Consider the following 12,982-nt stretch of genomic DNA (forward strand, 5'->3'; position numbering starts at 1 on the left):
AACTGGTGAGGTATCTCTGCCAGAAGAATGGAGAGAAGAGAGAGAAGAAAATGAAATGTTTAATGTGGGAAGGCATTGGCATGGGGCAGGTGCTGAGGGGTGGGTGCCCTCAGCACCACAAAGCTGTGCCCACCCACCCGTGTCAGCCCCCATTTGAGGTATTTATGGTGTGTTAGACATGTTTGCTATAGATGCACAAACACTGCAAAGTTGTATATGGGAGCAGCAGGTTTGGGTATGGGATCAATTTGGATGCTGCTGTGGTATCTGGGCGGGCTGAGCCAACAGCAAGAGGTTCAGAAAGGCTGAGTGGGTCCTGCTCTTTGGCCACAATGAGCCCTGCAGCTCCAGGCGGGGCAGAGGGGCTGGAAAGCTGGGAAAGGCCCTGGGGGTGCCGGTGGCAGCGGCTGGACACGAGCCCAGGTAGGCAAGAAGGACAAGGGCACCTGGCCTGTGGCAGGAATAGTGCGGCCGCAGGACCAGGGAATGGCACTGGCGAGGCCACACCTCAAGTGTTGTGCCCAGTTCTGGGCTCTTCAGGACAAGATGGATGTTGAGGGGCTGCAGCAGGGCAAAAGAAGGGCAGCGGAGCTGGGGAAGGAGCACTGGCTGAGGGAGCTGGGAAAGGGGCTCAGCCTGGAGAAAAGGAGGCTCGGGGGGATCTGCTGGCTCTGCACAGCTCCTGACAGGAGGGGCAGTGAGGGGGGCCGGGCTCTGCTCGCAGGGAACAGGGATGGGACTAAATGGCTTTAAGCTGCGTGAACATGTGTCATCTGCCCCTAAAGTTTGGAAATTCAGACACTCTATGTTCTGCAACAGGCGTAAAGACTAGTGCGGCCCCTTTTCTCCTATCACCCTAAAGTTCAGAATTGTCTGGGTCCTGTAACAAACTTGCCAGTTTGATGTTCGTAGAGACAAAAAGACCCATTTTCCCCCAAGACTGTCAAGCCATTCTTTCAGACCTAGTCGCTCCTGAAGACATTAACAGCCTATTTGCCCTACAATTACTGAAGACTCCCGCCTACGGAGCCGCACGTGGAGACATTAGCACCCACTTTTCCTGCCACACCCTGAACGACCGCCCTGCTCCAGGAATCCCCAGTCTCGGGGCCGCCATTTCCCCAGCCCGCCCCTCACGGGCGGCCCCGCCCCGCTCCCGGAGCGCGGGAAACGCTGAGGGCGGGCGGCGCGCGCGGCCCCCGCGCCTGCGCAGTGCCGGCGGGCGGGGGATTCGGAGCGGCGGCGGGAAGCGCTGAGGGCACCGGGCTGAGAGGAGCGATGAGGGAGGCTCTGCGCGGGCGCTCGGGCAACCAGCCTGCCCCGGGCAGCCCCCTCCGGCCCGCCGCCCCCTCCATGGCGCAGCCCGGGCACTCCTGGTCCCACACCCGCGCCGCGCTGGGGCGGCTGGAGAGGGCGCTGAGCTGCTCCCGCTGGTAATGGATGCCCTCCTTCCCCTCTCCCTCACCCTCCCCACCTGTTTTCCTCCACGGCCCCTGCCGTGTGGCCGCGCGTGTTAACAGTGCCGTGTTAAAAGTGCCGCGTTTCTCCTTGCTCTGCCCACAGCGCCGGCGTCCTGCGGGAGCCCGTGTCCCTGGGGCAGTGCGAGCACGTCTTCTGCCTGTAAGTACCGGGGCCCGCCCGCCCGCCGCCGAGCCGTGGAGAAGGGACACGGAGATGGGCGCCGCCGGTGCCTTCTGGTCCTCCGGGGGGCTGAGGGGGAGAGGAAAGCGGGAGCTGCTGTTATCCTGTAGGTCCCATGCAGGAGTGCTGGTTTAGCCTTCAAGATCCTGGCCAGGTGTGAAGGGAACTTTCAGTCTGATGGAGAGAATTGTCCGCTTGTAGTGGGGTAGAATTACAAAACGGCTCGCAGTTCTCATCATCCTCAACTCCTTTCTCTTTCTCCTCCCATAACGAAAAAGGAGCAGCTTGGGAACGTGTTTCCTGTTTCCAAGAGGCTTTTGCTCTGCCCCAGAGGGTTGGGCGGTGTTTGTTGGTTTGGCCGTCTACCAAGACTTCAGATCCTCCCCTGTGGCTGAGTCTGTTTTCACACCCCTGGAAGCGCGTTGGCAGAGGCAGCCTTACCCCTGCTCAGAGTTGGTCAAATAATCTGAGTGCTTCAACAAACTGACTGAAATTAGAAACATTAAAAACACTCTGCCAGCGAGGCACTTGTGAGGTGGTGGTGGTCACCTCGCCTCTCCTAGGACAGCTCACTGCATTTTCAGTACAGGCAGAGACTGAAATTAAGAGTTTGTGCCCCAGAACCGCCTTTGGGTGAGCTGGTGGAACGTTTTGGCTGCCGTGCGTGTAACTGCCCTTTGCGGCATGCCCCTGCAAACACGGGGAGTCAAAAGGTCTGCTGTGTATCTTAAAGAGTTTCTCTGCACAGCACAGGTGTAAGCAGCCTGATAAAATCCTACCTTTACTAGGGTGAAGAAGGAGGATACTGTCTAACCTCTGCCTGTAAGCCAGCGTAGACACTCAGCTTTGCTTCCTGTTAATCTGTGGGAGTCACAATGTCAGTAAAAGCTGAGGAAACTCTCCCCTCCCTCATGGGTGTGCATCCACTCCCTGTCTTCAGCTGCACTTTTCTAAGCTAAAATACAAGTAGAGTATTTACTGGCTTTTCAAGGAGTAATTGATTATGTATGTACTACAAGATGCACAGATGATTTATTTCTCTCCAGACACGTGCTCTTTCCCAGCTGAGGCCATCCATTAATTGCTGTAGAAAATTCTTGAAGAGGGACCTTTTACGTAGAGTACGTAGGGACAGGATAGTGGGAATGGCTTCACGCTGAAAGAGAGCAGGTTTACATTAGATATTGGGAAGAAATTCTTCCCTGTGAGAGGGGTGAGGCACTGGCACAGGCTGCCCCATCCCTGGAAGCGTCCAAGGCCAGCTTGGACAGGGCTTGGAGCAACCTGGGATAGTGGAAGGTGTCCCTGCCCATGGCAGGGGGGTGGAATGAGATGGGCTTTGAGGTCCCTCCCAAGTGGAATCATTCTATGATTCCACTGTTTGAAGGAATTCCTTAAATTATTTATTTCATTTATACAACCTGTCTACAGATTATTTTGTAAAATAACCCCAGAACCATGTATTTATTTTTAAAAATATGAACACGTGGCTTAATAAATGTAATTATTTAGCTGTTGGGCATCTAAGGCCTTGTGGTTTTATTTTGGATGACCTGTGTGTATTCTAGGTGATAAACTTAAATCACTGAAGTTTTGGGGGGTTTTTAAAGAAAAATTTTCCAAAGATCAAGAGGACAATGCAGTTTGTATTGATGAGGCTGGAAAGAATAGCTCACACGAGTCCTTTGCACTCATTAGCAGCTAGGTCTTGCTCCAGAAAAAGGAGTTTATTTGCTGTTATCTGAGTTATTGTTGTGCTTAATATTTTCTCTCTTGTGTGCCTGACCTTTTAGCAGCAATTCCATCTGTCCTTTGATGACTGAGACTTGGGCAGTGGCTATTTCTTTTAAATAAACCTGAAGAAATTCAGATTAATTTCTTTAGAAGCAAATTAGGTATTTTCAATAATATTTGCAGTTACCGCGAGCTGTTCTCAAAACTAAATACATAAAATACATAAAATAAATAAATACAGAAATAAATACATAAAATCACAACAAATTTGCCACACCTTTATAACCTCTCCAGTAAGTCCAGCTTGCTGCTATTTCAGTTTTTCATTGCATGTTGGTCATTGATGTTTTAACTGTTGTATGACAAATTTCCAGTACCTTTTTTTTGTAGTGCTGGAGTTGAAATGAGTTCCATTCTGTTGCATCTGGAACTTTTCAAGGAAACACTCTCAACTCTGATTTAGTTCTGTTAAATTCAGGCTCTGTCAAGATGAATTTGTCAAGATTAAGTGTTGTGAACTGATTCTGGTCCAGTGCTGAGGGCAGACATTTATTAGCACACCTGGGGAGGATTGGCTTCTGAAATACGGAGTGAAAGACCTGAAACAAATGAACTGCAGCAGTCAGGTCACACATAAAACAACGGGTTCTCCCTCACCGTGGTTTTGTTATGGACGGGGATATTTATCAAGATCAGTTTCTGCAGTTTTGTTGGGGTAGATGGTCATTACCAGTTGACAACAAAATCCCAACAGCTCCATGTAAGAGAGAGATGTTATGGTGTCAAAATCATTCTGCATTTCCTCTGCAGTGCCATTTACAGGGGTGGGAAGCCTGAGGCCAGCTTCCCTAGAGGAGGAGGCCTGGCTGGCCTTTCCTTTGCTCCAAGAGATTTGTCAGATATCACCTAGGATATGCTGGAGCCAAGAGCTGTGCTTCAGTCTCCCAAACACAGCAGTGCCTCAGCTACAAGGGCCTCTGCGTGTTTAAAGCACAAACCACAGAGTTAGCAGCGATTTTTGTATGAGTACTGAGTGCTCAGGTAGCTGGGACTGCTGAAATGGATTCAGTCCTGGCTGTGTGGAGCTATAACCCCTATTTAACAGGGTAGATCAGAGATGAGATGTAGCAATGGCCCTTGAATGTTATAATTCAGATGGCAAATCGTAAGGTCTCCTCACTGGCCTAATCAAGATAATTAAAGATTTTAGGCTGATTTGAGGAGAGCACTATTACTGAGTTAATCTGTTTCCCCACCTATCCCACTGTGATCATCTGACATAAACGCTGTGATAAAGTACCCCGGGCACCTAGAGACCCTCATGGGAATTCATACAGAGAAATGCTCACACGGCATCAAGCAAATTTTAACTAGCAAAAGACAGAAATTGTTGTTTACTCTGGGTTTGCTTTCTGGCACGTGTTTAAAAACGGAAGGCTGCGGAATAGCAGATGTAAAAGAATGTGTAGTTTTAACTGTTAAACCTAATTGTTACCTGGAGTCAAACCGCAGTGGAGCTTCTGAAAATTCAGGACAGCTTGTGAGGCGCTGCGTTTTTCATGCCTGTCCTGACAAGGCTCTGGAAGTGGGTAGCTTAATTCTGTTCAGCTTGTCACTCGCCGTGACAGATCTATCCTGTCCTGTGTTTGTGACTGACTCATGCGGGCCTTGCAGCGGCGTTCTGTCAGTGCCAAATCCAGAGATTCTCACCTGTTTGTGAAGCAGTTGATGGTGGGTGCAGCAGGTAACTTCCCCTGGATAATGGCTTTTCCCTTTGCCTTCCAGGTCCTGCGTGGGGGACTGTGTTGGCACTGCGTGCCCCGTGTGCCACATGCCGGCCTGGGTGCAGGACGCGCAGATCAACCGGCAGCTGGACGACATGATCCAGCTCTGCGGCAAGCTGCGGCAGCTCCTGGGCGCCTCAGGTGAGACCCACTGGGCTCCCTGTGGCTGCACAGCCCAGCCCGCCCTGTTTCACCTCACAGGGAATGAGCAGGGCAGCCCTGCTTAAAATTCCCAGAGGCTGTTCCGAGTCATGTTTGGAAAATTCGATTTGAAGAGAGCTGTCTGTATGGATTGCTCGTTCTTTGAATCTGTTTTACTGAGAAATCCGCGTGAGCGGGTTAGTCCATAATTCATTCAAATACATCTTCTGAAATTAGATGGAAGTGGGAGAGGTTGCTGAGTCTGGTGGCACAAAGCAGGGGCACAGGTTGTCATGTCTTATGGGAGCCCCAATGTGTAACGTTCTGCATTGTTTTAGGGGGGCCCTGTTAAAGAATTAATGCCTATCTTCTCCTGCCTCTGCGTTTCTGTGCACTGAATCATGCCTGCTGTCCTGGTAATTTTCAGGGTTTTTGCACATGAGAAAAATTATCTGTGTTTCTTGCCTAAAAAGGGGAAGGAAGCAAGTCTTAACTCATTTATTTTCTGGTCCCTAACAATCAGCTAGTTTGCTGCAGTGAAGTTTTGTCATTGCTGACTGTGCTAGAAGGTTGAAGAGAACGTACTCTGGGAATTCATCTCTATCACATTTTAGGTTGTTTGTCAAAGTAGGAAAAACTGTAGTGAAATAAGCGTAGGTGATTGTGTGTTTCCTCTGCAAGCTCAGAGAGGAGCATTTATGTAATACCAAGTTTTAGAAAACATTCATTTAGTTGTCAGATACAGAATAGGTAATTCTTCCTTCATTGTTGCTTCCTAACATGTTTCTCTAAGTTAAAGATCCTTTTTCTGTGTCTAATCCCATCAGCACCTTCAGTCATTTATGGAATAGCTCTTTATTGGCACCAAAATGGATTTTAAGTGACGAGGCTGGAAGCCTGTGTCCAAATGTCAAGGAATACATTTTATATAGGTATAAAATCCTGTGGTGATGAAATCTTCTGGAGCATAGAAAACAGATGATGGCTTAAATAGGATTTCAGGGAAACATTTTAAGTGATGAAGGCTTTTAGAAGCACACTCGGAAGAGAATCATTCTGAGAGGAACTATTTGTGATGCTCTAAATAAAGCATTTAAAATACAACATGGTAGTGCTGTTGATACTGTTTACATGTTTTGGAGAACTCTTAGAGATGGATTAACTCTTAAAAGTTGGTCTGATGTGTAACTGTACTAAAAACTGAGTAGTACATTTAACCCCATAGTTCTAAAATCAAGTCTGCATGGTGTGGCTAGGCCCCAGAACTAAACAAAACTAAAGAACTAAACTAAACTCTTTTTATCATCCCTTGTTCTGACTTAAAAGCAGACACCAAACAGAAGTTTACAAGAGTGTTTTACATTAAATTATTTGGGAGATGCCTTTCTGTCAGTTGTAATCTTTGCAGTGTGCCAAGGATTTGCACAGTGGCCTTTTGGATGTGTGACACTGAGGGATAGGAGAAAATCCTCCTGAGCTGGTAATGGTTTACCTTGAATTCATAAGTAAATGAGCACACCTCTAAGAACAACCAATTAATTGTGTGCTGGAAAATAAAAAGAAATGGTTGAAAATCACAGGATGTTGTAGCTTTAGAGATTCTGAGAGCAAATTCTTCAGGATGTTTTGTCCTTCATCTCCAGCAAATCCCTCACCTGCTATAGATGTCTGGATACATTAAATTCTGCCTTGAACTTAATGTATCCAAAGTGAAATATGTTTGAGTTTGGAGAATCGTGGCTTCTCTTCTCTTGTTAAGGACTTGCTTTCACATTCTTACAGCACTGTACTTCTGCCAACAATATTTTCTTCTCCTTTGTGGTAGAAGGTCAGAAATTGTACTTTACGTTCCAGTAAAGGAAATAGACCGAAAAATCAATCTTTCAGTGCAGGAAAGGAAGAGAAACAGTTGAAAAAAAAGAATATTTCAATATATTTATGTTCCCTTTGCATATTTGCTGTGTATGCCTTGTTTTGAGACAGTTGTGGCTTCTCTTAAATCTTGCTGGAGATCCTTGTTGACTCTGAAATTTCTAAGTGCATCCTACTAGTAATATTTTTAATCTCTGACAGAGCTAGTGCATGCAGTAAGCTGTGTGTTTTTCTTTTAAAAAAGCCCATGGAACTGCTGTGACTGAAAAGGATAGGGTTAAGCTCACGCTGAATATTTCAAATACAAAAATCCCTGTACCCTGAGGTTCCACAGTAGACATGAGAGGGATCTCACTTGGTATTCCATTGGGATAAAAATAGCTTCTGCCAAACAGCATGTGCATTGTAAGAAGCAGCAGCAAATAATTCAGGAAAGACTGCACAGAACAGCTAATACTTGCCTTTTAAATTAGAGGGAAACACAGCAAATGACACTCCTGGGGCGACTGGAGATGAATTGACAAGCAACAAACCTGGAACTGGCTGTAAAGCGCAAATTATAGGTGGAAAATTCAAGCTTTATAGGTAGGAAACGCTGAGACTCCAAAATAACTCACTTGTTAGAGGTTTTATGTGCTTAGTCCATGGCAAGGTGAGGAGAGGTGCCTGACCTTTGGCTGCCCTGTGCTGTACCAGGGTGCAGGGAAGGTGGCCAGCAGGCACCACAGGATGTCTGCAGCTCAGACTCCTCAGTTCTGATGCTTGGGGACTGACACTGGTGGGATGTTGGGCTCCACGGGTGGGTAATCCCCAAGGACCTGCTGAATCATGGGCACAGTGTGCATAAAGCACTAGGTTTGTTGATTTACAGTGACGATTTTGAAAGAGAAGTTCTAAACACATAGGCTTTTCTTCGTAACGTTCTTTAAAAAGAAGAGATGGTAAATTTTCATAACCATCACCAACCATTTATAGTTGATTTACCTTATTCTTACACATCAGACAGAAAGGCTTCCTCCCCTCTTCTCCTGCAGAGCTGCACCTTGCAGGTGTTGGTCAAAGCTTCCCAAGCTCTTGCTGGTGGACAGGCAGCAATATCAACTTTCAATCAACCTTTATGGTATCCTGACTTAGTTTCACATTTCCTGCACGTGGAACTCCTGTTGTAACAGATTACATTGCATTTCCTGGATGCTGTGACATTTTTCATAATATCTAAAGGTGGAGTTTTGAATAGCTGGAATTTCTCCCCTTCCCCCTCAGTGTTGAATACTTAACTTGCAAAATAATCATTCTTCAGTGAAGGCACTAATGTTGCACAGATGGTACCAAAGCTCTTCCCTTTGATTTTTAATAAGGGACTAGTTTGTCAAAGAGATTTCTCAACTTCTGTTCTGAAACCCCTAATAGAGAATAATTTGAAAGGCACACAATGTGCATCATTACATTCCTTTGATGCAGATTAATGATAGCTAAACCACGTTTTCTAATTGCTCCTTTTTTTTTCCCCTGCACTAGCCTGCAATTGCTCTATAGCAGAACATGGAGATGGAGCTCTAGTTGCAAGGCACTGACTGTCTCTTGGTATTTTTGTGTACTCTCAACCCTTTTAACACTTAAGAAATCAAACTCTATTAAATCTCAGCGTTGAGAAACTTGGGCTTATTATGTGCAAATAACTCTAATTTAGAAATAATTCAGTTACTACATTGTGTATCTGAATGTTACATTTAATAGGTAATGGACACTAAATTTATTGCATTTATTATAGGCTGGTTCTACTAGGATGTGTTATTGTGGATGCTCTTTATGCTTTTGCAGATGCTTAAAATCTAGGATTAGTAAGGCACACTCTACTGATTTACCTTGTCTAAATGCCTGAAATTTTTTGGGAGGACACTTACTTATTAAAAGGATAATTAAATCAAAATCATAACAGTAATTTTTTTCAATCCTGTTGAGATCCAAGCTCTGGCTTCAAACTGAGAGACAGCAGAGAATTCATTTGGATTGATTTTATCATGAGCAATTTTCTCTGAAGGTACTTTAACTGAATGAACTTAGCCTCCAGATAATACCCTCTTTATATAAATTAACATTTACTTATTAAATCATAAGAACTTCCTTTCAACTTCTTGGCGCTGGATCTCCCCTCGTTCTTTCTTTCTCTCCCTCACAGCTCTGGGTCCATGAAAAGATTGAATTTTCAGGGAAAAGGTAGATTGGCCGTTTGTCCAAGTGGTTGCACGCTTTGGAAATGGAGGAAGGGATAGCAGAGTCTAAAATGGAGTGAAATTGGAGAAAATGCAGTGTCCTCCCCTGGGTGTGCAGGGCTGGCCTCTGGACAGGGTGGGTCTCTTTGTCAGGGCTGTGGTCATCTTTTACTCGTGTTCCACGAGTGCCTCCCTGTTTCAGAACATCCTCTATTACACCCCAGGTCGTTGCAGGTGAGGAAAAACACTCCTGGGAATGGATTCATGTGGAATGTTGTATTTGCAGCAGGTTTTTAATAACCTGACTAGCAAGTCCCTGCTGAGCAACCAGTAATGAACAGAGGAGCTCAGGGAGCCTCGTGGTGGATTTTTCCCAGGCTTTCCTGCTGCCACAAGTGGTGCATCCAGGGTAAATGCTTCGTTGTGTTCTGCTGCTTTAGATCATACTTCTGAAGGACAGTGCCTTTGATTGAATTTGTCACTTGGACTTTAAAGCCTGGCTGTGCTATGCACATCAAAAAGAATTCTGGCCATCATAAAATTGTTGCACAAATTACTTCTGCAAGCCAATTTTGTTCTTTCTCTTCACTTGGGGATGACTGATAGTTTTAGCAAGGTAAGTATTTTACAAGGAGTAAAATATGTTAGTTTGTGTAAACACTGAAGGCAAGATGAGTAAATAGTAACTTGTGTTTTACATTTTGCATCTGTCTGCAATCAAGCTCTTCCTTTTTTTAGGGTTATTGTCAGAATGAGATTGGGTATGATCTCACAGCTAGCTAGTTCTGAGATTTCAGTCTCAGTTTCAGTGCTTTGTTTCTTGTTTGCACCAAGCCCAGCCTTAGAGGAAAACCAAATAGCTGCAGTTCTGTACTTGATGATTATCTTTAGATGCCTAAATGATTGATTAACTAGCCTCAAGCTGTATTCCTAATGACACTTTTGGTCTGATGGCTTACATATTCCTCTCGCTAAATCTAATATGTAACAGCATTTAATTTGAGGGGTAAGTAGGGTAATTGAAATCAAGATTAAGGAAACATTTAACTTTGCAATATTGCTTGAAAAGACAACTGTGAATGTCTGTTTTAGTGCTGAATTACTAGCTACACAGTTCTCTTTTAAGTGCAGTTTCAAATGCACCTTTTTGTGACTAAGGGATTGGAACCAGTGTGTTTGCTGCTATGAGTTTATCCCACTTGCTGTAAAAAACGGGCTGTACTTACTAACACCAAAAAAAAAAGAGAAGGTATGGAGATAATAAATTAGCCATAGAAAATTAATGCACTGAAGTGAAAGTGATAGATTATTGCAGTGAATGTCTGTCACTTTTAATAACTGAGACTTTGTATAGTTTATTTCAGGAGTGCTTAGAACTCTCCCCGCCCTTATAATCTTGGCCTTAGTGCTGCTTCAAAAAACACCCAACCAAACAAAACAAAATTCACATTTGTTTTGTGTTTGATTGCTGTAAATCACCAAGACTTTAGTGAGTGGTAGTCCCCGAGGTTTGAGGTAACAGGAAGAATGAGCTGTGCATTTAGTTTGGAGCACCTGACCAAATAATCTAATATAACACCAGTTCAGAATGGAGGAATTGGTAAAAAATCTGCTATAGTTCTTTCAAAAAAACTGTTGAATTAAATTAGTGTCTAATTTTGAGTTCACTTTACGCTCCTTAATTTATTCTTAAGCCATTGAGGACAGTATTTATGTCCTCAGTCCTTGTTCTCAGCTGTTATTTCATGTGCTGGGAGTACAGGTATTCCTCCATCCTCCTGCTCATTGATTTGTAATGTCCTGTACTAGGTGGTTTATAAAATTGCTTCATGGCATATTTTTAAAGAAATGTTAGAGATCATCAAAATGCTTAGCTTCCTTGAAATTACTTACTACCTAGGGGTAAAGGATCAAATGACAGGACGCAATTGCTTACACATTTTCTGTATATTCCTCTGGTTCATCTGCTATATCTTTGGAATCAGTTATAATTTGTCAGGGATGATCAACATTTTTATAAGGATATTGTTTTTGCTTGCTTACAGCTATTTTTTCCTTTTCATCTTCAGAAGGACTGTAATATCCCTTTAGAAAATTGTTTCTGTGTTCTTTTGTTAAACCTATTTCCAAGGAAAACTCAGTGAGAAAACCAACTTCTGTCCTTTTCTGACCCGGTCAGAGCTGCTCTGTGCATGTGCTGTGTTGTGACCCCAGACTGAAGGAATTTCTCTGCCAGGATGCTCACTTGCCTGGTGCATCTCTGAGCTCCAGAGTGGCCATGTGGCCTTGCCAGGGCTTTTAAAGTCACCCGCTGTGTCTTCTCAGAAGGGTGGCCTTGCCAGGGCTTTTTTAAAGTCCCTGTGTGTGTTTTCTCAGAAGGAATGAAGGCACTCACAGACTGTGTTTAGTAACACTTCATGAGTTCTTGCAGCTGTTGTTACAATCTTCTTTTGCTTGGTGAGGTTCTGAAGAGTGCTCCATAATTATTTTTACTCTTTCCTCATGCACTCAGATTCAGCAGAAGATACATCCACACCGCCTGACTCACACTTAGGGAGAAAGAGCAAGAAGGAACAGATAAAAATGTGGTTCAGCCCAAGAAGCAGGAAAATTCGATGTGTGGTGAACAGGGATCGGGCTGAGACTAAAAGCAACGACCTCGGTCAAGACACATCTTCAGTTTATGAGTTCTTCCCTTCCCCTCCTCACCAAACCCCCTCCAAGCCAACAAAAAAAACAACCCCGAGACAGATTAAGAAGATGAAGAAGAAACATCTAGCAGACATTAACAAAGAGTGGAGCTTAGAGGAACCTGAGCAGAAGAGAGCTGAGGAGAAGACTCCCAAGGAAAAGTGTGTGACCATCTGCAGTCAGCCAGTAGTGCTGTGCACTCAGGAGCCAGAGAGTCCTGACAAAAGACCTCAGCAAGAGTCTGTAAAGGAACCTGACTCCAGCAATAATCAGGAAGATGTGGAAGTTCTACCACAGGCAGAATCCCCAGAGAAGAAAGATGACAGTGAGGCTGTGTGCTCTGCACGAGATAGCAAGGAAAAGAATTGTGCTGCAGAGACATTGCAGTCAGTAGCAAATGAAGTGACGCCTTTGAAACGTGGAAGAGAGCAATGCAGTCTGCGGGGCACTCCTCAGTCTAAAAGAGCAAGGAGGAGTGAGAGGAGCATTCCTGGGAAGTCAGGCGGGCAGGCCGAGGGCTCAGAGGAGTCACTGCAGGGCTCCCCCGTCTGCCCAGCCACTGAACGGACACCAGCTCGGATTTGTTCCTCTGCCTCCAAACTCGCTGACACTGCAGTGAAGACCAGAAGATCTGCAGCCCTTCAGGCCAGAAGCAGCCCTTCACTTTCAGAATCTCCCTCCACCCCATCCACCCCTAAGAGCTGCAGTCGAGCAGCAACACCACTCAGTCCTGCTGTGTTGAGATCCCCTGGCGGCAGCACAATGGCCAGAAGAAATCACAAGGGAGAGACGTTGCTCCATGTTGCTGCCATCAAGGTAGGACCATCATCTTTTAGTTCAGCTTTAAGCAGAGGTTTGAAAAGACAATGCTGTTTTAAAAACATTCTGGGAACCAGTTACTTCAGA

The 12,982-nt window shown here is 45.1% G+C and overlaps 1 protein-coding gene across 1 annotated transcript in view; it reads left to right on the top strand.

Moving 5' to 3' along the window:
* Positions 1-210: 210 nt before the first annotated feature.
* Positions 211-12,982, top strand: part of BARD1 (BRCA1 associated RING domain 1) — a 41,826-nt gene continuing 29,054 nt past the window's right edge. Inside the window, exons 1-4 of the mRNA XM_063400099.1 lie at positions 211-1,433; positions 1,564-1,620; positions 5,161-5,300; positions 11,898-12,892. Of these exons, the coding sequence (XP_063256169.1) occupies positions 1,279-1,433; positions 1,564-1,620; positions 5,161-5,300; positions 11,898-12,892 (1,347 nt within the window). The 5' untranslated portion in view covers positions 211-1,278. The remainder of the gene's footprint in view (positions 1,434-1,563; positions 1,621-5,160; positions 5,301-11,897; positions 12,893-12,982) is intronic.

The sequence above is a fragment of the Prinia subflava genome, chromosome 6 (genome assembly GCF_021018805.1).
Source record: "Prinia subflava isolate CZ2003 ecotype Zambia chromosome 6, Cam_Psub_1.2, whole genome shotgun sequence".
Classification (NCBI taxonomy): domain Eukaryota; kingdom Metazoa; phylum Chordata; class Aves; order Passeriformes; family Cisticolidae; genus Prinia; species Prinia subflava.